General features: G+C 36.8%; 1 protein-coding gene across 1 annotated transcript; it reads left to right on the top strand.

Moving 5' to 3' along the window:
- LOC129266214 (solute carrier organic anion transporter family member 2A1-like) lies at nt 1-24,454 on the top strand. Its single transcript, XM_064103821.1, has 12 exons — nt 1-491; nt 902-939; nt 10,731-11,306; nt 12,071-12,229; nt 12,922-13,332; nt 13,646-13,810; nt 14,590-14,818; nt 15,376-15,529; nt 16,353-16,579; nt 17,397-17,461; nt 18,859-19,064; nt 19,915-24,454. The coding sequence occupies exons 3-12, from the start codon at nt 10,739-10,741 to the stop codon at nt 19,984-19,986; spliced, it is 2,256 nt and encodes a 751-aa protein (XP_063959891.1). The 5' UTR covers nt 1-491; nt 902-939; nt 10,731-10,738; the 3' UTR covers nt 19,987-24,454.
- Nucleotides 24,455-26,575: the final 2,121 nt, after the last annotated feature.

Here is a 26,575-nt window from a genome sequence, read left to right as displayed (position 1 = left end):
CTGAATTGAAAAATCTGGATCAGCGAGCACCGTTTCGTAGTATATATGATTTTCCATTATAAAAAAATATCCGAGCGAATGCACTTTTATTGATCGAACAGGTCTTTGGTGATTCGATGGAGCAGAAAAGTTGACTCTTACCGAATAAATCTTATTTCACCAAATAAAGCCTTCTCACGTATAGTTAGCAAACAGTAGGTCTATATTTACATCAGACACTGTATACTCCGTGGGATACGAGTTTTGATATTGATGTATTTCATGGATTTGACGCGTGAAGGCGAGTTCTCAGACCGGATTTAGGACAATTTGGAACAGACACTGTATACTCCGTGGGATACGAGTTTTGATATTGATGTATTTCATGGATTTGACGCGTGAAGGCGAGTTCTGAGACCGGATTTAGGACAATTTGGAAAAGATCGGTGTGACACAATCGAGGTTATCAACTGGAAGCGTCGGGTTGTCATCTCCGGCAAAGTATCGTTCAGGTGAGTGTATATTCAAGAGTTATATGCATTTCATTACACTTCTGTCATATAGAATTTTATTGACTTGTCTCTTTTTTATACTGTACAATGTACGCTGGTACGTTCGAACTCGTAGCCTTCTTGATGCGACAATGACAATTTTGAAAAGAAAACAAATTATGTTGAGTCAGTACACAGTAAAAACGCTGTTTAAGATTTTATACAACGCTGTTTAGTATATGAACCTTACAGTATTTGTTTAACCGTTTAAACAATCATGTTTAATTTATTGAAGATTAGATATTGATAATTAAACTTTGTTGCTTAAGATTTAAACACTTAATTGTTTAAAGTATTTAAACAATTACTGCAAGGTTCATATAGTAAACAGCGTTGTATAATTTTCTGTTTCTTTTCCACCACTACTATAGGAATTCCCGAGGTTTGGCGCAAAGATGTCCCAGTTCAAGTAGGCGATGAATTAAGTCGTTTCCCTTCCTTTAGTTGTTGTTTAGTTTTTGGGCTGTGTGAAGCTAGAGATAACTAGGCTAATATGTATGACGTAGAACATATGTTCCGATAGTTTTGATAAAAAAGAAGATATATAGTGAAATACGATATATGCGCATTTTATATTGTTTTTCATGAATCTGCTCTTGCGACACTGCTCCCTTGGGAAATCTGCACATTAAGATACCATATTCTCAAACCTATAAACCTGAAACCGGTCCTAAATGTCTAGCATTAAGCTTATGTAAGTGTTTTGATTTAGTATTCTCATGCAACCAAAAACGCATACACAAGCCCAATCCAAAACATATAGGTTATACACAACCTTCGATCGGTAACACGATTAAGGGGGCAGCAAGGACACTTATGTTGTCATGTATAGTAGCTCAACAATCATAACAATAGCATGTATTCAATTGGAAAGCTTTCAGAATAAGTTCACCATTGCGTGCCAAACTGAATGGATTACCCCTTCGACATAATCTTTGTCAAAAAGAGAGATTTACAGATAATGGGCTTTCATTGACATGATCCAAGTGTTATTGTGGTGATTTTTTTTCATATTTTATTCTTTACCGGGTTGAATTCACCTGTATGCGAGCGACAAACTTGCCCTAGTTTTCTAACATCAGCTGCATGCACCTATAGAGCGTTTTTGATTGCCAGCATTATAATTCATGAAGTTTGATATTCTCAATATTCGATTCATATAACTGCTATGTACATATGCACCTATGAAAAGCGTTTTACTGACTTGAAATATTTATTTCAGCTAATCTGCGTGTAAATTGTTTCATTTAATACCTGGCAAGGATTCCTTGAAATGTTGCATTAACACTGAATGAACGGAAAATATTCTCGTGTTACTATTAGTCAAATTTCCAATGGTGTACAATGAAGGATTGATTTTCTATAATCATGGCCATAGTTTGAAAAATGATAACTTTTGCATTAAACCAATCAAATTCATTTTACCCAAGATCTTGTTCAACTTTATAGCAAATGGGAATCAAAATTGACAATCTAACTTTGTGTCTATAAGAACATGATTCCATCAGATCCAGGCCTTGAAAATTTTATGTCAAAATTATGCCAGATTGGTTATTTACCAACATGGCGTTGATGCAGCAGAAATCTGCTCTGCCGAGTTCTAATCCTATATACGGGAGTTAAATTAATCTATTTCAAAGTTTTTCGCTAACCCCCCCCCCCCCCCCCCCGAGATGCAGCCATTAAAGTAAGTATGTTCGATGCGAAGGCAAGGAATTGAGAAAGAAGTTCAAAGTCCCCAAACGTCATATTTGACATGGAAATGATTGCTCAATACACCGTCCATACATGTATTTGCTATCCATTATCTAAACCCACATATACTTGGGACGCTCACATGGGCTAAGTGCATTAGCGAATTTTTGCAATTACAAAGGGGACAGATTCTGGAACATAGTCAACGCATTGAAATTGCCCAACAAATAACAATGAACAAAGAGGTGTTTGTCGAAAATTTGTGAACCGGGAAAGCAGATTGTCCTAAGATTTGAAACTGATGAAAAAATGCAAATACGTCGTTTGTCCAAAGTCATGGATGAAATTTCTGCTTAGATTCACCGATTTTCGACAAAGACTTCTTTGTCATGAAGGGCTTTTGACAATAGATTTTCTATGCTCCAAAAAGTGTTTGCGTAGTGGTTTCGAAAATTGCTCAGAATTATAGTTTCAGTTTCTGATTTTTAAAATGTTATGTAATAACTATAATAACGGCAAAACCATATTTCAAATGCGCACATATCCACTCCAAAGGCTCAAGGTGCCTGACAATTCAATGTGAATTATATTCAACATAATAAACAGAAGATTTGAGAAAATATGTTATTGTACATCAATGAACAATAACACCATAAACAGAAGATTTAAGAAAATATTTTATTATACATCAATGAACAATTACACCATGAACTAGAACTGCAATCGTTTCCGAACGATGTGCATGCATTGACGCGTCTGATTGAAAGGTCAAGTCCACCTCAGAAAAATGTTGATTTGAATTAATAGGGAAAAATCAGACAAGCACAATGCTGAAAATTTCTTTAAAATCGGATGTAAAATAAGAAAGTTATGACATTTCAAAGTTTCGCTTATTTTTAACAAAATAGTTACATGAACGAGCCAGTTATATCAAAATGAGAGAGATGATGATGTCACTCACTCAAAATGGCGCATGCACTGTCATGCATGAATGATTTTAGAAAATGAAATAAAAGGTACACAATAATGCATCATCGACAACATGTCTACCAAATAGGAATGAATTTGGATGAGGAGCGGAGGCAGGGGAGGACTAACAAAAATTACATGTTAATCAAAGTGGATTTTGGTACATTGTGCCCTCCATAGGAAGTTACATTCTCGAGTCAAACAGATTTCGTCCATTTTTAGACCATATGGCCGCTCAACAAAGAGAGAGAAGGGAGAGAAAGACACAGAGAGAGTGATATGAATAAGCATACAAATTTCCCTGACAGTTCATTAACGTAACTCAGTGTAAAGTACATAGCAGAACGATGTGCATGCATAATACGTTATGCCATAGACATTGTGTACAATTCTGTTGTTGATAAGTGTGCATTGTGAGTAGTATACCATGTGTTCAGATTGGCTTATCTTGAAATTTTCTGTTGTAATCTATGCCGTATTTGGTATCACTGGATAGAGCATTCCCATGCGGTGACATTGATACCATTTTTATGTGTGCGCAAGCAATAGACCGGAAGTAAATGCCATATAAAGAAAGACATTAAAAATGATAGTTTTTCACAATAATTTTAAGCTGACGTCAGCTCTATGTCAGTTTCTGTCACAAAAGGTTGAAGAACTGTTAAAATATATATCAATACTCATATCTGCCAAGTTAGAAAGGATAAGCTTCCATAATAAGCAAATAAGAGCAAGTTGAAGTTGTGCTGGCATTATAGTGCATTTTTGCGTATTTTGCTGATTTTCGGGAGCATTTTTCAGATATTTTGTCAGTGGTAAGGTATATATTTTTCTAAATGACATGAAAGGGCATATCTTGAACACCCTAAATCTCAAAAAGGGTACGGGTTTGGCCATGCATGACGCAATGAGGAGCATTCAAAGGTAAGCGTTTTTTAAACTTTAGAGGGCGCTATTTCAATACCGGATGATCAATGATGCGTGAAAACTATGTCGTAAGTATGATATGTTGCCAGTATCAATTCCTGAATATATGAGCTCGAATTGAATAAAAACAAGAAAGTTATGGCCATTTTACGATTTTTTGACTTTACATTTCAATAAATATGAAGTTTTTTAAGGAAGGCTATTTCGGATTGGAATTTAGGGCATGAAGATGGCATTTTGAAGGTCAGGTTATACGTCGCAGATGATCAAGCAACTCTTTGACTATCTATAGCAATTTGTTAGAAGTCTGTAGCATGCAGGATGCGGGAGTTAGGACGAGATTAGTAATGGTATGCAAATGGACTTGAAATTTACAAAATGGCGCCTGGATGGTCATGCATGAGTGATTTTGGAAAATGGAAGACGAGGTGCACAACTAGAGATGGTGGACAACATGTCTACCAAGTTTGGATGAATTTGGATGAGGGACGGAGCCAGGGCAGAGCTAACAAAAACCATGTGTTAAACAAATGGGATTTTGTGGAAGAAGAAGAAGACGACGGAATAGGAATACGGAACAAGAACAATGCATTGTCGCCAGTGGGCGTCAATGCAATTAATTCTTAGGGAGAGGGGGTTTGTGAGCCATAGGGGACATTATGAGAGGTTTTCAAGTTTGTTTGACAAATTGGAATGACTGAAGAGAGGATGAGATTTGAACAGTATGGGGAAGTGAGTTCCAGAGACGGGGATGCAGCAGCAAGTTAAAGGTCAAGTCCACCCCAGAAAGTGTTGATATGAATAAATAGAGAAAAATCATAAGGCTGAAAATTTAACCAAAATCGGATTTGAAATAGGAAAGTTATGACATTTTAAAGTTTCGCTTACTTTTCACAAAACAGTTATATGCACAACTCAGTGACATGCAAATGAGACAGACAATGATGTCCATAACTCACTATTTCTTTTGTTTTTTATTGTTTGAATCATATAATATTTCATTTTTTACAGATTTGACAATAAGGACCAACTTGACTGAACCATGTGCATATAACTGTTTCGTGAAATTAATCCAAACTTTAAAATGTCATAACTTTCTTTTTTTACATCCACAAATTTTTTTTGATGAAATTTTCAGTGTTATTCTTGTTGGATTTTTCTCTTTTTATTCCAATCAACTTTTTGTTGGAGTGGACTTGTCCTTTAAGGTTGCTCTGTTTTTGTTCTGGGTCCTTTTAGTTTGATGGAACCGGGGGAGCATTTCATGAAGGGACTTTGTCCGACAAGTTCTGTTTTATCCGACAATTACCATAGTAACAGTACCTCTCAGCCAATCAGAATCAAGGAAAGATGTCAGATCTGACAACTTGTCAGACAAAAATGTTGATGAAACGCTCCCCGGATGAGCGAAGACTAGTAGATGGATGAATGGGAGAGGGATATAACAAGGGGCCAGGTTATGAAGTGAAAGGTAGATAATACCTCGGTCACATTTTGTTCTACGGCGGCCATACGGCGAGTCAAAAACAGCATTTTGTTCATTTTTATTCAAACCACCTATATGTAGCCGGTACAAAGAACATGTTAAAACGGCTGTTTTCGACTTGCCGTACGGCCGCCGTAGAGCAAATGTGACCGAGGTATAAGTAATATATTATATGCGTTGCTCTACGGGGAACCACTGAAGGTTGTTCAGTAGTTGGGTATAGTACGGGTTTTGTATTTTGTTTGTTTTATTTTTATTTCTGCGTTCACAATACATTATCATAAATATTTACATTGTTTGTAATATACAAAATAATTCATAATGCATACAATATAAACATAATACAAAATTTGAAGGAAAAAAATGGTGTGGGCATATACTTCACATTTTGATAATAAAAAAAGGAACATTAACAAAATTTAATGAACGCAGGAGACCGCCATCGTGAGCGGTTAAGCTTGTAATTGATGGCGGCCTCATAAAAAGGGTTCGTGACTATGATTGGTATAATTACTGAACAAGTGGGTGCAATGCAGGTGCAGGTGCGGGTGCAGAAGATAGCTGTAGAATTTATATTTTTATTTAATTTATAGTGGTAAATTAGGATTAATTTGAAGGTTGGGATGAATAAGATCGAATGATATTTCTTTTAACAGTTGATTTTAAAGAGTATAAAGTGGAACAAGATTTAATATTTTCTGCAAGATTATTCCAAATGTCTGGACCATGATGTCGAATTGATTTAGAGGTAATTAACAGTCTGGGGTTTGTGGGATGAAAGTTTCCAGATGTACGAGTTGGGTAGGTATGGACAGAACTATTGAACTTAAACATATCATCAAAAGACGAAGGGAGTAGGTTATTAACATACTTAAACATAATGATAGCTACTTGAAGAGTATACAAGTCGGCAACTTTTAGTGTTTTCTGTTTGAAAAATAATGGATCAGTGTGAGCCAAGTAATGAGATCCTGTGCAAATGCGAATAACTCTCTTTTGTAATTTGAAAATAGAAGTCAGCTTTGTTGAGCCACAATTAGACCAAACAACGTTACAATAAGTAATATACGGGAGTACTAAGGAATTGTACAATAGGAATAAAGTTTTAAGAGGCAAAATAAATTTTAACTTAGAAATAATTCCAATGCTTCTCGAAATACACATTGTAATATGGTGCAGATGCTCATTCCAAGATAAAGCTTCATCTATGATAACCCCTAAAAATTTAGAGTGAGTTTTCCGTTCTAATGACTTGCCGTCAATCTGTTGGTGAAATTGAGTGTTAGAAATATGAGAGTGATGTTTAAAATATATGTAGTGAGTTTTTTGTGTGTTCAAAGATAATTTGTTAGCTTTGAACCACTGTGATACTTTGTTTATTTCATGATTTAAAATATTGTATAACGAAGTAGGATTTGTATGAGAAAAAAAAAATATTTGTGTCGTCAGCGAATAATACAAAAGATAAAATGGATGATGTATTAATAATGTCATTGATATATAGTAAAAATAATAGTGGGCCTAATATGGAGCCTTGAGGGACACCACAACGAACTAAAAGTGAGTCAGAGTCATAATCATTAAATGCGACGTATTGTTTTCGATTTCTTAAGTAATCTTTAAACCAAAGGAGGGATTGACCTCGTACGCCATAATAATTAAGTTTTGAGAGTAGAATGTCGTGATTAAGTGTATCAAATGCCTTACTAAGGTCACAAAATATGCCAATGACATGTTCTTTATTAGCAATGGCGTTTGTAATTTTATCATAGATTTGGATTAAAGCCAAGTTTGTTGAGTAATTTTTCCTAAAGCCATATTGATTAGAATTTAGCAGATTGTGTTTGCTGATGAATTTATAAAGTCTGTTATATACTATTTTTTCTAAGATTTTTGATATAGTTGGGAGAAGAGAAATGGGGCGATAATTATTAATTTCATGAGGATTGTCTTTTTTGAAAATTGGATTGACTTTGGCGATTTTGAATAAGTCAGGAAAAACTCCTTGTGATAATGATTTATTAAAAATGTTACTAAGAGGATTAGCAAGTGGGTGAATTATTTCTTTTAAAAGAGACATACTAATTCTATCATGTCCATGCGATTTTGAACTGTTAAGAGACCGTGTAATATTGATAATTTCAGTTGGGTCCGTAGGGTTAAACAATATAGAGTGTGGATTAGGTTCGGGGAGATAGTCGGTAAAACGCGCATTAGGTTTATTAATTTTGCTTGAAAGTTCGGGTCCGATATTTGTGAAAAATGAATTAAATGAATTTGCTTGAAGGGAAGAGTCAATTTTAAAACCGTTAAGAATCATATCACCAGTAGGAGGGGAATCTGTCTTTGTTCCCATTACCTCTTTAATGATTTTCCAAGTTGCATTAGTGTTTGAACTGGCATTCTTTATTCTATTAGCGTAATACATTTTACGTGATATACGAATTAATTTTGTCAATTTGTTTCGATATACTTTATATGTTTTTAAGTTAGCTTCGGACGATTTGTGTAAATGTGACTCGTAAAGGCGATTACGTGTATATATTGATTTCAATATACCTTTTGTTATCCAGGGATGTTTGGGGATCTTTTTTCGATTATTTTTCATTCTACCTATGGGGATATTCTTATCGTAATATTGTTGTAATTTATCATTAAAGCGATTATAAGATGTGTTTGCTCCAACTTCATTATAGACATCCTCCCATTCCTCAATTGTTAAGTCTTGTTTCAATAATTCAATATTACGTTTAGATTCTCTTCTATATGTATGTTGGTTAAATGTTTTGAGGTGTGGTAGTTTTAAATCACAAGTTAAAAATATTGGTAAGTGGTCTGAAACTTCAGAGCATAGAATTCCTCCTATCATTTTGTTGTTCATGTTATGTACGTTGGAAAAAATGTTGTCAATTTGAGTTGATGAATTTTGGTTGATTCTAGTGGGATTATTATGAATGAATTGAAGCCGAATGAGTACATTAGTTTCATGAAATTGTTTGATTTATTATTGTCGATTGAGGGTAAGAAATTGATATTAAAATCACCAATAATAAAACAGTTTTTATTTTCATTACTTATTATATGGAGATATTGCTCTGTTTCCTCATAAAATTAATCAAAATTAAAACCTGGTGGTCAATAAATTAAACCTATGACGACATTTTTAAATTCTGTGTTTTCAATTTCAATAAACAAAGATTCAGCATGTAAAAGTTTCACGTCGGAATTTTTTTCGGCAATATAGAAGGCTACCCCTCCGCCTCTTTTCCCTTTGCGGTCTGCCCTAATCAGCTTATATCCTGGTAAATTAAACAAATCTGGGGAATTTTCGTGTAACCATGTCTCGCTAATACCAATAACAGAAAATTTAAAATTGTTTAACGTGTGTAAGAGATTTTCAAAATATTCGAAGTTTCTATTCAGACTTCTTAAATTTGCATGTAAAAGAGAAATATCATCATGATTATTATTAAATATGTTATTAAATTCTTGAGGTGTGTAATATTTACTGTTGTGTGAATTTTCTATTAAATTATCAGGAATAAAAGAGAGTGAATCCATCAAAATTGATATAATGTAAAGTACCGGCGATTATGTAAGGGATATACTGCGAGCGTGCTTGTGGTGAAGGTGCGTGTGATAGTGATTGTGTGTATATTCATGTGTAACTGTGGTGCTGATGTGCAGTTAATATAAATGAAAAATATGTCTACAAAAATAACAAGACCCATCTTGGTCAGCATATACAATATAGGAAGCACTACGGCAGAGCTCTGCCACCTAAGAACATATATACAAGAGTTGAAATAATTACATATATATAATGAATGATTACATACAAATGAATAAAGAGCAAACCCAAAATATGCCTGCGGATCTGTATTAATAATAAAATATCTAATGTGTATTACTATTGGCATGGTAAATCACTCCATTAACTCCATGTATTAACGCAGTAGGCCTAAAGTTGAATAGCCACGCCCACCCTGATCAGATACGTGGATGTATGCGTGCAAGTGTAATAAATATGGATAATTATGCGCATGGGCCTGTCCTGGGGAATAATGAAGTTTGTTTCGAAAGCGCTTATCAATCAGCCTTGAATACCCGATTGATTTGAGAAGTGGTTATTATGTGCAACCGATGTGACAAAGGCTCAACCTTCAGGGTGGTTAATTGTCATCTCATTGTCAGTTATCTGGAGTTTTCAACATAATTGTCGAAACATAATTATGACCCCATTATGCTGTAGCTCTCCTTGTGGCATTTATGGAGAGTGCGAAAGGGGGGGGGGGGGGCTAGATGTGCTTTAGCATCCATATGAGATCTATCTTAGCGCCGTCTTCATAAAATTAAATTTCTGAAAAGGGCAATGTTGGACTCAACTAGCTTGCATATCCTTCGTGCTTGCTGAAAAAGTGCGGATCCGTGTGTACGACAATTAAAGCGATTCTCTACAGAATCCGTCACAGCTAGACCACAAGTTCATAGGTGCATGACAAGTTCATAAAAAAAGGATATTCTGGGATATATTTGTCTGTAATATCTCCTATTGTTCAATTGAGGAAAAAAAACCCACCAATTTGTCCATGTAAATATTACCTTTGCTATTTAATGCGTATGGTCATGGACCACGTAACAGAAATTGTTGAGAGGGCTAAGTATATGAAGGGTGATTATTCCTGTAAGGACGTGTACGGTTAGGCCTACAGTTCTTTAGCTTTGCTGGACAGGTGTTTGTTTTCCCTAGGAAGCAGTGAATAGGGATAAGATTGAGGTCAATGGACAGAGAAGATTGATTTCGAACAATTATTGTCCTCGGATGCTTATAATAACCACTGATAATAGTGCTCAGATGCAAAAATTTTGTATGCGCCGAGTGTCTCCGTTGCACTTCAGAAGATTTTAAGATAGATGTGACTTCTCCTGGAATGTCTGATAGGTAATATATGCGCTTGTGTGAGCGCGAAGACGTAGGTGTACAGGTGTGTAGACCAAGAGCAAGGCACCTGTAGAAAAAAATCTTTACCAATATACGAACATTGTCGAATGTTCTGCAAAAGTTCTTTTAAGTATCCACGATATGATAAATGAATTTTTCGTTGTGCAATCTCATTCCATAGGTGGAGATATGACTGATTACAGCACCAACAACAACAACCGAGGCAACAAGACAGGGTCCAGGAGACAAGATGTCCTCAAAGATCCTGACAGGATTCCTCCAGAGGACATTCTATGTTGCTGTCCGCCCACCTGCGCTCCATCCTGGCTACAAGGACTTGCCAACCCGAAGGTTTTCACATTTCACATGATGGTAATCACCTCATTCGCAATGATGTCGTACGTCTACATCGGCGCCGTCCTTACTACCATCGAGCGCAACTTCCAGCTGGACAGCGCCCAATCCGGTGCCATCACCATCGCTGCTGATATCGTCAGCACCCTCTTCGTCATCCCCCTTAGTCACTATGGCCAGATGGGGCATCGTCCCCGTTGGATCGGAACAGGGATGCTGGTGACGGCTGTGGGTACCATGATATGTTCCTTCCCGCATTTTCTCACGGATCCCATCGACCCGAAGGTCATCCTGACCGGATCTGTTGACGCAGTTGAAGATTTATGCAGTGCTGGTGATGAAGGTCTGAACGTATACGAAGCTTCACAGTCATGGTCAAATGCATCGGATGGTCATTATGGAGGTGCGTACAAAAAACATAAGTGTGATACTCGGAAAACAGGTTTAGTGTTTAGAAGCGCAAAAAGACATTTCTCTTAGAAAAGAAGTAGTGATTAAAACCTTTTTTGTCTTGAACTTTTATCATTTTAAGGTTGATCAAAGATGCTGAAAAAAAACATAAAAGTTATCTTGTATACCACCATTACTAGAAAAAAAACCTTTCTAAAAAAACTGTTTAGAACAATTTTGCGCTTTTTCAAGGACTTTAAAATATGGGACAAAGAAGGGTTCTTATACGAACATTTTTTTTCATTGAGTAATACAAGAATGTTTTATTGATAAGAAACAGATAAATTGATGAGAATTCGAGTTGGACAAAAAAAACTGCGAAGAAATAAGTTGAGAAGAAAAGTCAGTAAATGCCATGGTGAGAATGGATTCAGATCAGGGTGAGGAGTGGAGGTCAATACTCTGAAGACCTTTAACCTTACTGCTTCTTATCTTATTCCCCTTCCCCCTTTTTAAACTACCGATTTATTTGATGTTATCTTCTAGTTGTCATATTCTTGCGTTAAAGTTCTTAATAATTTGGTCTGTACATTTTATAAGAATGACAAAAGTATGATTTTAAATAATAATAATATGGGAATATTTACCCAGGAAAGCCACTTCAGTTCTGAAAACTATTCTCCCAGCGGGCCCTGCTATTATTATCATAAATGTCAGTTAATGTCCTAGAAACGGAAATTAAGTGTCGCAATCTCCTTCTTACGTTGTGTTACTTAGTCCATCCCGAGGAAAGATCTTCGAAGGGTGACCTAAGGAGTGTGTGGTGGATCATCTTCGGCCAGATCATAAGTGGTATCGGGAACGCCCCTTTCGTCGCTCTTGTCATTACCTACATCGACGATAGCGTCAAGAAACACAATATCACTGCTTACACAGGTATGTTAATGTTCCCTTATGTGACTAGCACTTCATTAACCGTATATTAAGGGTATCGTCAACACAATAAATTCTTCTCCAATACCTTGAGACCATTAGGGCTTCTCCCTAATTTTTTCTTTTTTAAAATTCAAAATGAACTTTGTGTAGGGGTGAACTGCCACCATAATGCTACCATGGCTACAGTCACACCAATGGGACCGACCCCAGACCGATCAGACCAATTTCGAATAGCATCTCTCTGTTCGGGTATGTATCATAGGTGTGACCGGAGCCTCAGTCCAAACAACTTGTCGCGGCCTTTTAGCAGAAACATTATCAGTGCATATACTGCCGCTTCTACTCAAACCATTTCTTTAATACACAGCAGACAATGGCAAATCAGAAAAGCGGCTTTAAAAAAATCAACGTCTCGAAGGCATTTAAGACGAAGATTTCTTGTAATCGGATATTAAGAACATTTTTTATGTTAGACCCAAGCAGGAACATTTAAGATACTTAATCAAAACCTTTAGAGGAGACGAAGATACCATTCCTCTAAGTGCGCCTTAACTCAAAGGTTAGATTGGGCTTAAATCCCGGCTGAAATTCTTTTCTTTGGTGTCTTATCCTCTGATTTCGATCCTCAAGGAGGACGTCTTTGCGATTATCGCTCAATCTTGATTATTTTCCATGTATTCCTTCATTTTCAGCTGTTCTTTTCATGGCGTTCACATTTGGTCCTAGCTGTGGCTTCCTTTTCGCTGCCTTCACAACGCGCCTGTACGTCGACTTCGATCGCGTGCCGAGTGACCAGATTCCCCAGATCAGCCAAAACGACCCCCGCTGGATCGGAGCCTGGTGGCTTGGGTTTGTGATCCTTAGCATAATCCTGGTGATTCTCAGCATTCCTATCTTCTTCTATCCCAGAACACTGCCCTCTGCGGTGAAAAAGTGGAAGGAAGAGAAAAAAGAAGCTGAGGCTGGTGAAGAAAACCAGTTAAATCGCACGTCTATTACTGTGGATGATGAAGGAGAGGAGGAGGACAATGATCTGCGGGAGAGAAGCGGGTCAATATACGCACATCTCGATGGAGGCAATGCAGTAGAAACGGTTATAAAAGGTATTAGGGACTTAACGGTAGAGGATGGGACTGTTCCCGAGAATGTAAAATATAACAGTGCGACTCATTTTTTGGGGGGAAAAAAAAGATGAACCAAGCCGATACTCTCCCTCTTCTGCAATGGCTTAATCACGGGAAATAACGTAGAGAATGAGGCAAAATATTAAATTAATATTGATATTTAGTACTGGTAAATGATATGATAAATAATATAATATATAATAGGCCTAATATGAATTACGAATGACTTGCAAAAAACAGTTATTATATCTTTCAATTACATAAATTACAATTTTTGCTTTTTCAACATTAGGTCCACTTCTCGCAATGAAACGTCTCGTCTGCAATCCTACCAACATGTGTCTCGTTGTTGATGAAACGGCCTTCATATCACTCATTGCCATATTCGCAGCTTTTGGGGTCAAGTACACCGAAACGCAATTCTCACTTAGTCCCTCAGAAGCTGCGCTCGTTACAGGTGAGTATGGACCACTCTACATCTACTGCTGTTAGTCCAGTGGCGCCATAATACCCTGGGGCCCGTCGCAGAAAGATTTGCGTTCAATCGCAACTCGAAAAATCAAGCACAAGTCCCGAATACTCGAGTTTCATTGGTTGAAAATCAAGTTGTGTTTGATTTTTGTAGTTGCGTTTGATTATAAGTCTTTCTGTAAATGGCTCCTGGTAAAACAAAGCTGTCGAGTAATGAGACATCAACGGTACAATTTCCCCTGCTGTCAAATCTAAACTTCCATAAATGTTACAAATCTATTTTTTGAATATAGCTATAGCTATATTGCACAAAGGTACCAAAAACTTTTGGTTGTTGTATGTTGCATTTGACATTGTTTGAAGGGTGCCAAGCTGCCTCTATTCGTTAGTGTTTGCAAGCAGTTGAATTTCATCATTCTTCAGTTTATTGATTTATTCGAAGGAGCAGTATTGAATCATTTCATCATTATTGTCTCCTGTTGAAAATGTCCGTGGGGAGGGAGAGGGGAGGGCGGGGTTGCTTAATTATTTGAATGCTGCATGTTAAGAGTTCATTTTTTTTTTTTGGGGGGGGGGGAATTGAGGGGATTGATCATTCTTCTGAATCATCAATTTCATTTTCCTTACAGTTAAACCTGCAGATATGACAAATCTATGGGTTTATTAACCGCTTTCCCCGTCAAAATAGGGCCACCATAACTCTTTTTTTTCAAACTGAAGTGTTCCCAGTATCCTCACATCCTTTTATTTCTTTTTTTATTGCAGCCATAGTGCTAGGTCCGTCGAGCATTTTCAGCAATATCTTCTCCGCGTACATTTGTAGAAGATTTAAATTCAACTCCAAACAGTGTGGTCTTTTCGTCCTGGTGTGTGCCACGCTTGGTTTCATACTCTACCCTATGGGGATGCTCCTGGGGTGTGACAATGTTCCTACTGCGGGGGTGACCCACTCCTATGACGGCGTACCAACCCACCCAGACGATTCTTCTATAAGGTAAGTTAACCTATTGGTTTCGGAATGTGCAAAGAATGTGCGTTATAAATATAGATCAGTATTGTTATATCTAATCGTAGTCATTGGCGGCGGAGCAGAGGATTATCTTTTATAGGGTCGATCCAACCGAAATGATGTGTGAAAGGAAACAAAGATACGCTGATATATTCCATAAAAATGATGTAGGGAGCCATAATTACATTTTGACACTTAATTGCTAAACCTGAAAATACCACTATGGACTTAGAGTAAAACTAAAAAAACACAATTCAAATCTAACATATTGATTACTACATGAGATCAGCGACTATAGGCTGATAAAAACCGGTCAAACGTACTACATTTTCCTTGTAGGTGGGATGTATATTTGGTCTTTTAAAAAATTCTTTAATGTTTGAATATAAAAGTGCAAGTACAATGCGCCGATACAGTAAACATGTGATACATTGTTATACCGGCACAGTTATTTAGTCAACATTGAAGTTGACTAGTTCAGGATACACGTCATTGATTTAATCACCGTGTACATAACTGAAATACTATCATTATTATTACAGCAACGGATGTAATATGCATTGCGCATGCTCAGATGAAGTCTTTCAACCTGTGTGTGGTTCAAATGGTTTGACTTACATTTCACCTTGCCATGCAGGATGTACGAAAGAACTCACTCTGGACTTCAATGGGACCACAGCAATGCCAAATCCTTTTGTAAGTACTTGCATGTGATATATTTTTTACTATTCATAGTCATGGCGGTGGGTCCCTTTTGAATCTATTCACAATGCTATTTTTTTTCAAGAAGGGGGGGGGGCTACTAGTTAAACATGAAGACTGATGTATTGTGTGATAAAACCGCAGTATAGATTCAGTATAACACTAAACGAATGAAAACAATCAAGATGAAAATACCAAAAAAAATTATAGCTTCGTGAATTCTTCGGATGAAGCAGCGGTATCCCCATCCCCAACGGTAATGCAAAGGATCTTGCCGTTCATACAGACGTAGGCCTGAACCTTCAAAAAATGAAGGATCAGTAAATTATTAAACTTTATAATAAACTTTACACGACCCTAAGTAGGCCTGCAAACTGAACACTGACAGTATAATTGATTCGGGAATAGGAAATATATTCACTATTTGGAATTTGTAAAGTTTCATCAACTTTCGCAATCATCATACTGGATGGTTAAAGGTTTTCAGCTCCAGCATTATTACATTTACCATTTTATATGGGGACAAAACATAACTCTGTCCAGGGCCCTGGGAACGGTTTTTGGACTGGGGGGGGGGGGGGGATGATGTAAAAGTTTTCACTGAAAAAATTTAGGTCATTTTGGCCATATTTTTTTTTACACATCTTCCAGAATACTTGGGGGTGTTAGAGAATAATGCTCGCAGCATCCCCGAGGATTTTTTTGTTGGGTGCTTCAGCATCCCATCCCCGCTTCCCAGGGCCATAATTCTGACTGACTCTCGAACCATTGAAACTTTTTTTTTTAATTGTTATTCTTGATCAATCCTTCGGCACAGACCAATGAATATAATTACAGCGCCTGCAGCTGCATTAGTAATTCCAGTCTGACCAACAACTCGGCAACAAATCTTTTCGGGTCACCAACTTCCCATTCTGTTGATGCTTCAGCCGGAAAGTGCCCCGACCCAACCTGTCAAGGGGCCATCCCTATTTCGATTCTGCTTTCGGCTATCTTCTTTCTACAATCGGCTTCGTCCAACCCGATGACGTATATAGCTCTAAGGTAGGTATCAAAGACCTTGTCATATTCAGAGCGTTCGGCTTCCTCGCAATTGAACCGTAATTCGCTTTTTATTAATAATAATATGATGTACCCATCGCATTTCCATATTGACAAAACAATATGGATTTGCGGAAAACCGCAATGAAAGAGGCACAGATTTTTGAGAAGGGGGGGGGGGGGGGATGGGCAAGAGAAAATATTTCAATTCCGATAGCGGATGGTTCTTCATCTAGTCGAGTAATCTAAGTTGTTGACGGGGATACCCACTCTCCGATTGTGGCAGATGTACTGATAAATGTTACCATTGACATGATTGAGACGTAAAGAAAATTCACTAACACTTTCCCACTTCTAATTCCAACAAGTGACAAGTGACCCCGTACGGGGATCATTTAAGATGTTCTTAATGACTTAATTTACATTCGACCTGTGACCCTTGCTGCTAATTATATACCCTTTCGTACCTGCATTGCACATGAGAACTTAGTTGTGCGTTAACAAAGAACAGCTTTATGAAACACATCTTAGGATCGGTTGTGAAACCTTTCCCTCTATTTTGACTTATCATCGTATTGATCAGTCATAATAAACATACAAGTAACACATATTATTATTTTTGTTTAATATAAGCAGATTATTATAGATTTATATTGTTGCAAAAACGAAATAATGTACAAATGGCACCATAATAATCTGCTTTATAACAAATAACACATAATTTTTTTTATAAAGCAGATTATTTTAGTGATATTTGTACATTATTTATTTCGTTTTTGCAACATTATAAATCTAGAATATTTTACTTCTTGCCTTATAGATGTGTAAGAGAAGAGGATCGATCGATGGCTATCGCCTTGAGATCAGTATCGGCGCATTTCCTTGGTAAGAATGAATAACTTATTCATTTCTATTTTCTGTCGGTCTCAGTTCAGAGTTCCTTTCTTTTGACCACTCTTATCTCAACAATGCAAAATATACAGTAACTATTTCAACAAATTTCATATATGTTTACTAAATTTATTCATCGTATCCATCCTCATTTCTCTTTTTAATGTGGTGAAGGATGTGTATGTGGGTGTGTTCATGATCGGAAGAAGATGATGGATGAGATTGATGTGAATGTGTGTGTGTGTGTGTGGAGAGCGGGGGGAGGGTAGAGAGAAAGAGAGAGGGATTGTGTGTGTGAATGTGGGCATAAGAAAGGAACAAGAGGGTGGATACGTCACCGAATGTGGTGGTGGTGTGGGTGTGTGTGAAAGAGAGAGGGGTAGTGAGAACGCAAGGTGGTGTGTATGTGAGGGTGTGTGTGAATGAAAGGAACAAAAGGATGTATGTTACCGAATGTGCTTGTGTGTGTGCGTGTGTGGGGGTTGTGAGAACGAGAGGGAAAATGTGCGTTTGTGAGTGTGTGTGCATGACAGGAATAAAGGGTGGATGTCGCCGAATATGCGTGTGCGTGTAAGGGGGGGGGGGGGTGGTGAGAAAGAGAGGGGGGTTGTGTGTGTGGGTGTGAGCGCGTGAAAGAACAAGGGGTGGATTTCGCCAAATGTGATGGTGGTGTGGGTGTGTGTGTGAGAAAGAGAGGGAGGGGATAGTGAGAACGCGAGTGGGTGTGTGTGTGTGATTAAAGGAACAAGAGGATAGATGTTACTGAATATCGTTATGTGTGTGCGTGTGTGGGGTTGTGAGAACGAGATGGGAAATAATTATGCGTCTGTGGATGTCTGTGCATGACAGGAACAACGGGTAGAAGTCGCCGAATATGCGCGTGTGCGTGTGTGTGTAAGCGGGGGGGGGGGGGGGTGAAAAAGAGAGGGGAACTGTGTGTGGGGGTGTGTGCATGACAGAAACAGGGTGTGGGTGTCGCAGAAAGTTCGTGTGTTGGCGGGGGGGGGGTGTTAGAAAGAGACGGGGAAAAGGATTTGTGTGTGTTCTCACGACCCCCCCCCTCCCGGATGGATTTTGTTTAGATTGTTTGTGTTTGTGTGTGGAGAGAGAACTAGAGCACGCGAGAGATGTAATGATATGAAAGTATAAGCATATGGCGATTGAGTATCTGTTTGTTGTAGGCCTGTGTTAGAGGGGGAAAGAGAGAGAGAAAGAGAGGCGAGAAAGAAAGAAAGAATGGGGATTGGTGCGAGTATGTGGGTCATTTTTGAGGGATAGAAAGGGACAGAGCAGGAGATGCAGTGAGTAAGGTCCTATATGTGTGCTTGTATGGTACTGAAAAAGCAAAAAGCGATCCTTTTAAGATTCTCCTTCGCCCCTTTTCTTCTCAGGTTTCTTTCCCGCTCCGATCTATTTTGGCGCCATTATCAATTCGGTATGCATCCACTGGCAGATAACTGATGGTGACAGAGGTTCTTGTTGGGAATACGATAACGGAAGTTACAGAATGGCTTATTTTGGTAGCGCCATGGCGCTTCAGGGAGTGGCTTTGATCTCGATAATCTGCATGTATTTCTCTATCAAGGAAAAACTACGGGTAAGGACAAGATAGTGATGATGATGATGGTGGTAGTGGTGGTGATGATGATGGTGGTGGTGGTGATGATGATCGTGATGATGGTGGTGGTGGTGATGATGATGATGGTATGATGTTTTAAGGCCTTATTAGAACACCCTGGCGTCATATTGTTTTCAAATACAAAACAAATAAGACTAAAATACGGTCTTTAACAAAAGTCTGATAAAGTGAATGAAGGTGTTATAAGAGGCCAATTAGGTTAGGATAAGGGCTGAATTGATTTATTCCTTCTTCCATGTCCGGATAGAAACATTTCATTCTAAAAATGAAATGCTAGATCAACATTTGAACGGTTTAGAGAAGATGTTTTACCACTTTAAATGGTTCTGCTCGGGACTTGAGAATTTGGATTCAGCTTCATGAAAGGTTGGATATGACTTTGGGAAAATGTTGTCTCTCCTCGAACCTTTCAAATGTTGATTTAACAGTCCATATTTTAGAGTGTTCATTCACCGTCGATAAAGCCTGCTGTACGGGTCATGTGGTCCAGTGGTTAGGGTGTAGGACTCATAATCGCAAGGTTGTGAGTTCGAATCCCCATTCTGCCATTATTGTCTCCACTTTGATGAAAGACCGAGAGTAATATCTGTCGTCTATAACGTCAGCCACTATGACTTATTAACTTAGACCTGAAATGTTTCCTATGGGTAATTGGTTTTATACCAGCTTGGCGTTAAGCATAAAAAAACTGTCCTCCCGAGTTCCTACAGGAGTTAACATAAACAAACAAACAAACAAACAAAATGATACATTATTTACTTTTCTTATTTTTGTTTCACTCGTTTTTATTTTATTTTAACCTTTTTAGAACAAAAAGGTCAAAAACGACGGTCGCTACGACAATTTGGAGAAGAAAGAACGGATGGCTATTGTGGACTAGGATGGAACCTCACAATTTCACCTTGACCATAGTCATCAAGCCAGACTCTTCGGATATTAGAGTAGGACGTTTTCTCCTAAACTTGATGTTCACTCAAGTTTGATCTCACTCAAATTCACTCAAATTTGATTTCATGGCTGCTCACTAATCGTGTGTAAAATAATGCGTAATATAACCTACGAAAAGTTTAACGAAAAGCCACCCGAGCTGACGCTGTTAAAAATAATTTAAACAACGCTGTTTACTATGTGAATCGCACGGTAGTTGTTTAAACATTTTAAACAAGTGTTTCAAATCTTAAACAACCATGCTTGAATTATCGATAGTGAAATATTTGAATTTAAACCTTGTTGTTTAAGATTTTAAATGTTTAAACAACTACTGTGCGATTCACATAGTAAACAGCGTTGTTTAAATTATTTTTAACAGTGTGGGCTGCTCCAGAAAACTGTTTTAAGTAAGTAATTCGCAGATAACTCACAGTTAACGTAAAGGGTTCAATGTCATTGAGATTTGTTATATTGAAGTAACAAAATGTACAATTTCTATAACGAGCTGATAATGACATATCCCCTCTTTCGCTTTTCTTACGTTACTGCACGAAGTCATGATTATATCGTATTTTTATTTATGTGTGTATATAACAGGTCTCCCTTATAAGGAAATGTGTTAAATAATTGATTGTACTAGACATTAAATCAGTAGTCAATCATGTATCTTTACATTCCTTGGTTATGTTGGGGGACAAAATTTTAATGAATATAATATCATAGGAGATGGCATACTCAGCTCGCTCATTGCATATTTATGGGGACATTCTTATGATAGGGTTGAAGTGGGGAAATAGTTAACCTTCACCCAATGGGGTCACGTGCCTTCTAGCAGTGGGATTTTACATCATTTTTGGTCTTCTTATTGTACTAACAGGCTGAAAGTAGAAATGGTGCTCTCAGGTATATCTTATTTTAAATAACTACCGTGTGAGTAAACAAAACGTGACACCTCCCAAATCCCCATTAAAAAAATATGTCATTAAAGCATAATCATTATGAATAGATGAAAAGAGTATCTTCTCCCAAATAATTTGAAACCATGTTTATGTGGTATGTCTTCACGTTTGGATAATCAGGAGGTATATTCTTTACCGTGACGTAGATTTTGATTTGCGGCAAAGTAAGGCATGGCTGCAATGAATGAATCCCAGATGCCAATGATGTCACAACCATACATGAGTTAGTAAACATCTTTGCAAATCCCTTTTCAATCCCTTTTCAAGTTTTTCTAAAACAATTATAATGTAAATTACTGAAAAAGTGTTTTGAAATGCATTTAAATGCAACCCTTGTAGGATTTTGACACCATTGACCTCTGGATTCATTCATTGCATTAATGCCTTAATTTGGCTCAAATCAAAATATACATCACTGCAAAGAATACCTCCTGATCCGTAGCATACACAGTAAAAAAAAAATTATACAACGCTGTTTACTATATGAACCTAACAGTTAATGTTTAAACAGTTTAAACAATTGTTTAAATCTTAAACAACAAAGTTTAATTTTCAATGTCTAATTTTCAATAAATTAAACATGATTGTTTAAACGGTTAAACAAATACTGTAAGGTTCATATAGTAAACAGCGTTGTATAAAATCTTAAACAGCGTTTTTACTGTGTACGCATGATTTTTGAAGGGGGGGGGGGTTCAAGCTTAATAATGTTGACAATTAGATAGGCTGCAGAGCCCTTTGGAGATTACAGCAGATGATGATGATGAAAAGTTCTACAACATTTTAGGGGGGTTGGGTATCAAAAAATTGAAGGGGGCGGGGTTGAACAGCTGTAACCCCCCCCCCATCTGCGTACGCTACTGCTCCTGATCATCCAAGCGTTAATACATTATGGAATCAAATCATCTGGGAGAATATACTCTTTCAGGCCATTTATAATGATTATGTCTTCATGATATATTTTTCCTTAAATTGGGGATTTGTGAGGCGTAAAATTTGTTTTGACTCACTCGGTATATGTAAATCATGATTCAGATAGCTTTTTGTATTTTATTATCCTTTCTGCATATTTTGCCTTTTTTAATATTTCGTTCCCTCAACCCTTATCCTTGCTTCCCATTCCAGGTTGAAGGTTCCAATTTGATACCTTATTCTTTTTATCTGTTTATACTCGTAAATACATCGTGCATTAGTACACCTGTAAATGATTAATGCCTCTCTCGCATTTTAATGTCAACTAATATTTGTTTGATGTTCAAATTTTAATAATGATATTAATTGATTGATGTATAGGTATGTAATAATAATAACGGTCTTTATTGATTCATCAAAACATTTCTTGCAGCCAAATGCTGAATTAAAATGCTTTTACATTGTTTGACATGAAGACTACCTAAAGTAACTACACACAAAAAGGTTAAATCAGTACACAATAACAGTTTAACTCCATTCAACTTTGCAAGCATTATGTAGCATACTATACGTCATCTATAGTAGATAGCATTTGAGAAACACATATAATACCGGTAACCGACTTACATGACTTTGGTCTGTTGGGCAGAAATACATGGAATCATTTCTTATGATTTAAGCCCATGTACACTCAAAAACCTAATTTATACAAAATAATAGAGAGAAATAAAAAAAATGTTTTACCCGGGGTTTTACAAAGATAAAGAAAAATATCAAAATGTGATGTAAAATGATAACGTTAATACGTTGTGATATTTTAAGTTGAGTTCTTCTTTACGAATCGTATTATGGGTTTATTGTCAATTGCTCTAATGCCAATTCGTCCATTTATCAACTCGTCTACTATCATTTGGTCTATCATCAGTTCGTCTACTAGCCACATGGTCTAATTGCCATTTCGTCCGCTCACCATTTCGTCTAATAATCAGTTGGTCCAATAGCCATATAGTCCATCATTATTTTGGTCTAATAGGACTGACTGTTAAAGGGCGAAATGAATTAAAATAAAATGGACATTAGACCAACTAGTTATGAGACGACATGGTCATAGACGAACTGGTGATTAGACGAAGTGATGATTGGACCAAATGGTAACTATAGCAATATTGTACGTAACCATTTTAATCTTATAGTGTTTTAGTTTTTATTGTGTACAGAATGTAACCATATTGGGGTTTTTTCAAAGATTTTTATAAACAATAATAATTTTATACGATTGGAATCGTTATACTGAATTTAGTAATATGTAAAGAATTCAAATACTATTTTTGTAATAATCTAAACAAGTATTACATATATTTTATTGTATTAAATTATAATGATTGACTATATGCATGAAATATAAGAATGTAGACTCTACTACTGATACAGTACTTTGTGGTGTAATTTGTTTCGACTCTCGACTTCCATGATATTTACAAAGGTAATCAAGGTAATGTATTTGCTCCGCTCTCAGTTTGAATTATTGGAATTAATCCAACATTACACAGGGTTCCCACAGTCATGGAAAATCCTGGAAAAATTTGTAGACATGGAAAGTCAGGGAAAAGTCAGGGAATTTGGAAAATTTGTTAAAAGTCATGGACAAGTCATGGAATTGCATTTACCTCTTGGCTATGGCAGCTTTCCAGTTTTTCGTGTCTCGCAACTTTCATACTCTGTGATCATGCTCTGCTATTATAATTGGTGTTCATGATTTCCATTTTCCCAATTTTGTGACATCCCAAATGCTACATAACTCCCGGGAAATCACGGAAAGGAGCAATTTAGTCATGGATGAGTCATGGAATTCTGTTTTCAATTTTCTGTGGGATTCCTGATTACAGGGGCCCGTATTCTAAAGTCGGATTAAAATTAAACTCAGGTTTAAAGTTGTGGTTTAAGTATGGGAAGCCAAAAGTATCAAAATTTGTATTAAGTTGTACGTTTCTTATGTTTACTGTGCTCTTTCCTAATTCACCGATGGTGAAGACAATCATCTATTTATACTTCCTAGATAATTATGAATGATTTAAGAGCCAAATGAGCTGAAATATGATATCTCTACTGTTAGTGATTTAATATGTAACAATTGGCTATCCATACTTAAACCACAACTTTAAACCTGAGTTTAACTTAAACCCGACTTCAGAATACGGGCCAGTAAGAGTACAAATCTATTATATAATGCAAATTTGTGATGTCTATGAATTTCAAATCGAATTTGTCGATGCGAATGTGGCCGTTGTTACACTGTAAAAAAAGTTTACCCAATATTGGGTGAATGGGAACATACATGTTTGTTTGGTAAAAATATTCCAAAAATTTTGTAAATTTTACGCAATGTTGCGTTAAAATTTACCCTTCAAACATGCATTTTGCCCAATATTGAGGGAAACAATTACTCAGCAAACATGCATGTTCCCTCTCTACCAAATATTGGGTAATTTCTTACTCTCTGTTTTTAGAGTTTAAACATAATAAAGGACCATCAATCATTTCGGATCATTTTAAATGTATGAAATTCATATCAGGCCTCTATCAAGTAATCATTACTTTGTTACAGATAGTCATTGGCGGCGGAAGCCAAAAAATTTAGGGGGGGGGGGCACCTGAAATTTTTGGATGGACAGAGGGAAAAAATTTGACAAGCCTAAAAAAAAAAAGGTTATCAACCTAAATTTTAGGGGGGGACCACAAACATTTCAGGGGGGGGGCCCACGTGAATTTAGGGGGGACGGAGGAACCAAATTTGACAAGCAAAAGAAAAAAAAAGGTATCAACTAAAAATTTAGGGGGGGAAAGGTCCCCCTCGCTTCCGCCGCCTATGCAGATAGTGCCGTTTACTGGTGAATTTTTTTTTTTCATTAGAATAAATATTGTTATCTTACATTGTCCAATTTTCACCAAAACGCATTCAACATCATTCTGGCTGCTATGGTAACCGATCTTCAAAGTTTGGCTGGCTCGCTATACTCTCACGCAAAATGTTTTCAGGGGAAGTGCACCGACCCGGTCCAATCAATAAATTTGCCTCGCTATCCTATTATTCTTACACTCAATATAAACTGAAATATAGGTCTATTTGACCAAGCTGAGTAATACCAAATATAAGTTTGGAAATATCATCCCTCACAAATACTAGGGCCCAGTTACACAAACACTAGCGATCGATCGTATATTTGGTTTTTACAATTGATTGTACATTGTAGTCATGGCAATCAGTCAATTAAAACTGTTCTACGATGATTTCTAAGGTTTGTGTTACAGGCCCCTGGTCATACAACCATGCAGAAGCAAACCACCAAGCAAGCATAATTAATTAAGTTCAACCTCTAAAATTAACGAAGGCAATCTAATTAACGTTGAATTATTATGAAGGCCAACAGAACTGGGGCCCGTTGCAGAAAGAGTTGCGTTTAAACGCAAGTTAAAAAATCAACCTCAAGTACCAAATGCGCGCTGTTGAATGGTTGAAAATCAAATTGCGCATTATTTTTAGAGTTGCGATTGATTGCAACTCTTTCTGCAACGGGCCGATGTTCCTGGTGACCGCTCTAAAACCCTAAACAGTGCACAGGATAGCCCTATGGCATGAGCGGTTTGAAATACAGTGCGTATAAAAAAAAAACGGGACCGTTTTGAAGTCTATAAAAAATTTGTTTCAAATTATTATATCTATATTTTGATGTTAATATAGATGCTCTGAGATGTTATCTTTGAAATACCACTTAAAAAAATTAATGTTGTTCATGCTTGAGCGACCACGGGACAATTTTGTCGGGGGTTCAAAAAAAGGCTTGCGCCAAAATTGCAGAAATGAGACATTTGATGATTAGACTTTTGGCTAATCAGCAGACTTCCTCTTTATCTTTTCATTGTCTTTGCCATAATTTTCTAATTATGCTGTCAAATTTCGTTTACAAATTTATTTATTTACCTGAATTATTTTGTTTTTCAGTTAAAATTCTTTTAACTTTGAATTTTCCTTCACAAGTAAGAAGAAAATACTTTTTGTCTACCCAAGTAAGAAGATCTGCATTATTAATTGGGAGAATTTGTAATTATTCAAATCCTTTTATTATGTGAAACAAATTATGTTATGGTACCTATAAAAGACATGAATCCTATTTTCAAAGTGTTATTGAATCCTTCACCAAGTTTATGTGCTTGACAGGACAAACAGGAAAGGATTCATGTCTTTTAACGGCAATGGTGTATTGAGTCAATTTTGAAGGAGCAAGATATGGCAGATCGGGTAATGTATTAAACAGTTGTGAAGCCAAAGCAAAAATTTCCACTTTCTTTATTAAAATATAAAATTGTGTGATTTTGACATAATATTCAGAAAATGATATCATATTTCACTTTCTATGTTTTCTTTCCACTTTTTTTCTTGGTCATGATTTTTTTTAATGGGGGGGGGGGCACCCCAAGCCCCACCCATCAGTATGCCATTGTTCAAAGAAACCACAACCTTTGTAGCACACAATCAAAGGATTTGAAGAAAAAAACACGCTCTCCCATACTTCGGTTTAAAAAAATTTTCTTGCCTAAAGAAGGAATATTCAAAGCTAAAAGAAAACATATCAAAAAGGAACAACAGAACGATTCAAGCAAATAAGTAGA

The sequence above is a fragment of the Lytechinus pictus genome, chromosome 8 (assembly GCF_037042905.1).
Source record: "Lytechinus pictus isolate F3 Inbred chromosome 8, Lp3.0, whole genome shotgun sequence".
In the NCBI taxonomy this organism is placed as follows: Eukaryota; Metazoa; Echinodermata; class Echinoidea; order Temnopleuroida; family Toxopneustidae; genus Lytechinus; species Lytechinus pictus.
This window is presented reverse-complemented; position numbering and strand designations above follow the sequence as displayed.

Excerpts from the sequence above, each read along its gene's own strand:
- LOC129266214 (XM_064103821.1), top strand. The coding sequence starts at position 10,739 with ATGACTGATTACAGCACCAACAACAACAACCGAGGCAACAAGACAGGG. Across the intron at positions 13,333-13,645 it reads AGTAGAAACGGTTATAAAAG|GTCCACTTCTCGCAATGAAA; the intron begins GTATTAGGGACT and ends TTTCAACATTAG. Across the intron at positions 17,462-18,858 it reads AGTATCGGCGCATTTCCTTG|GTTTCTTTCCCGCTCCGATC; the intron begins GTAAGAATGAAT and ends TTTTCTTCTCAG.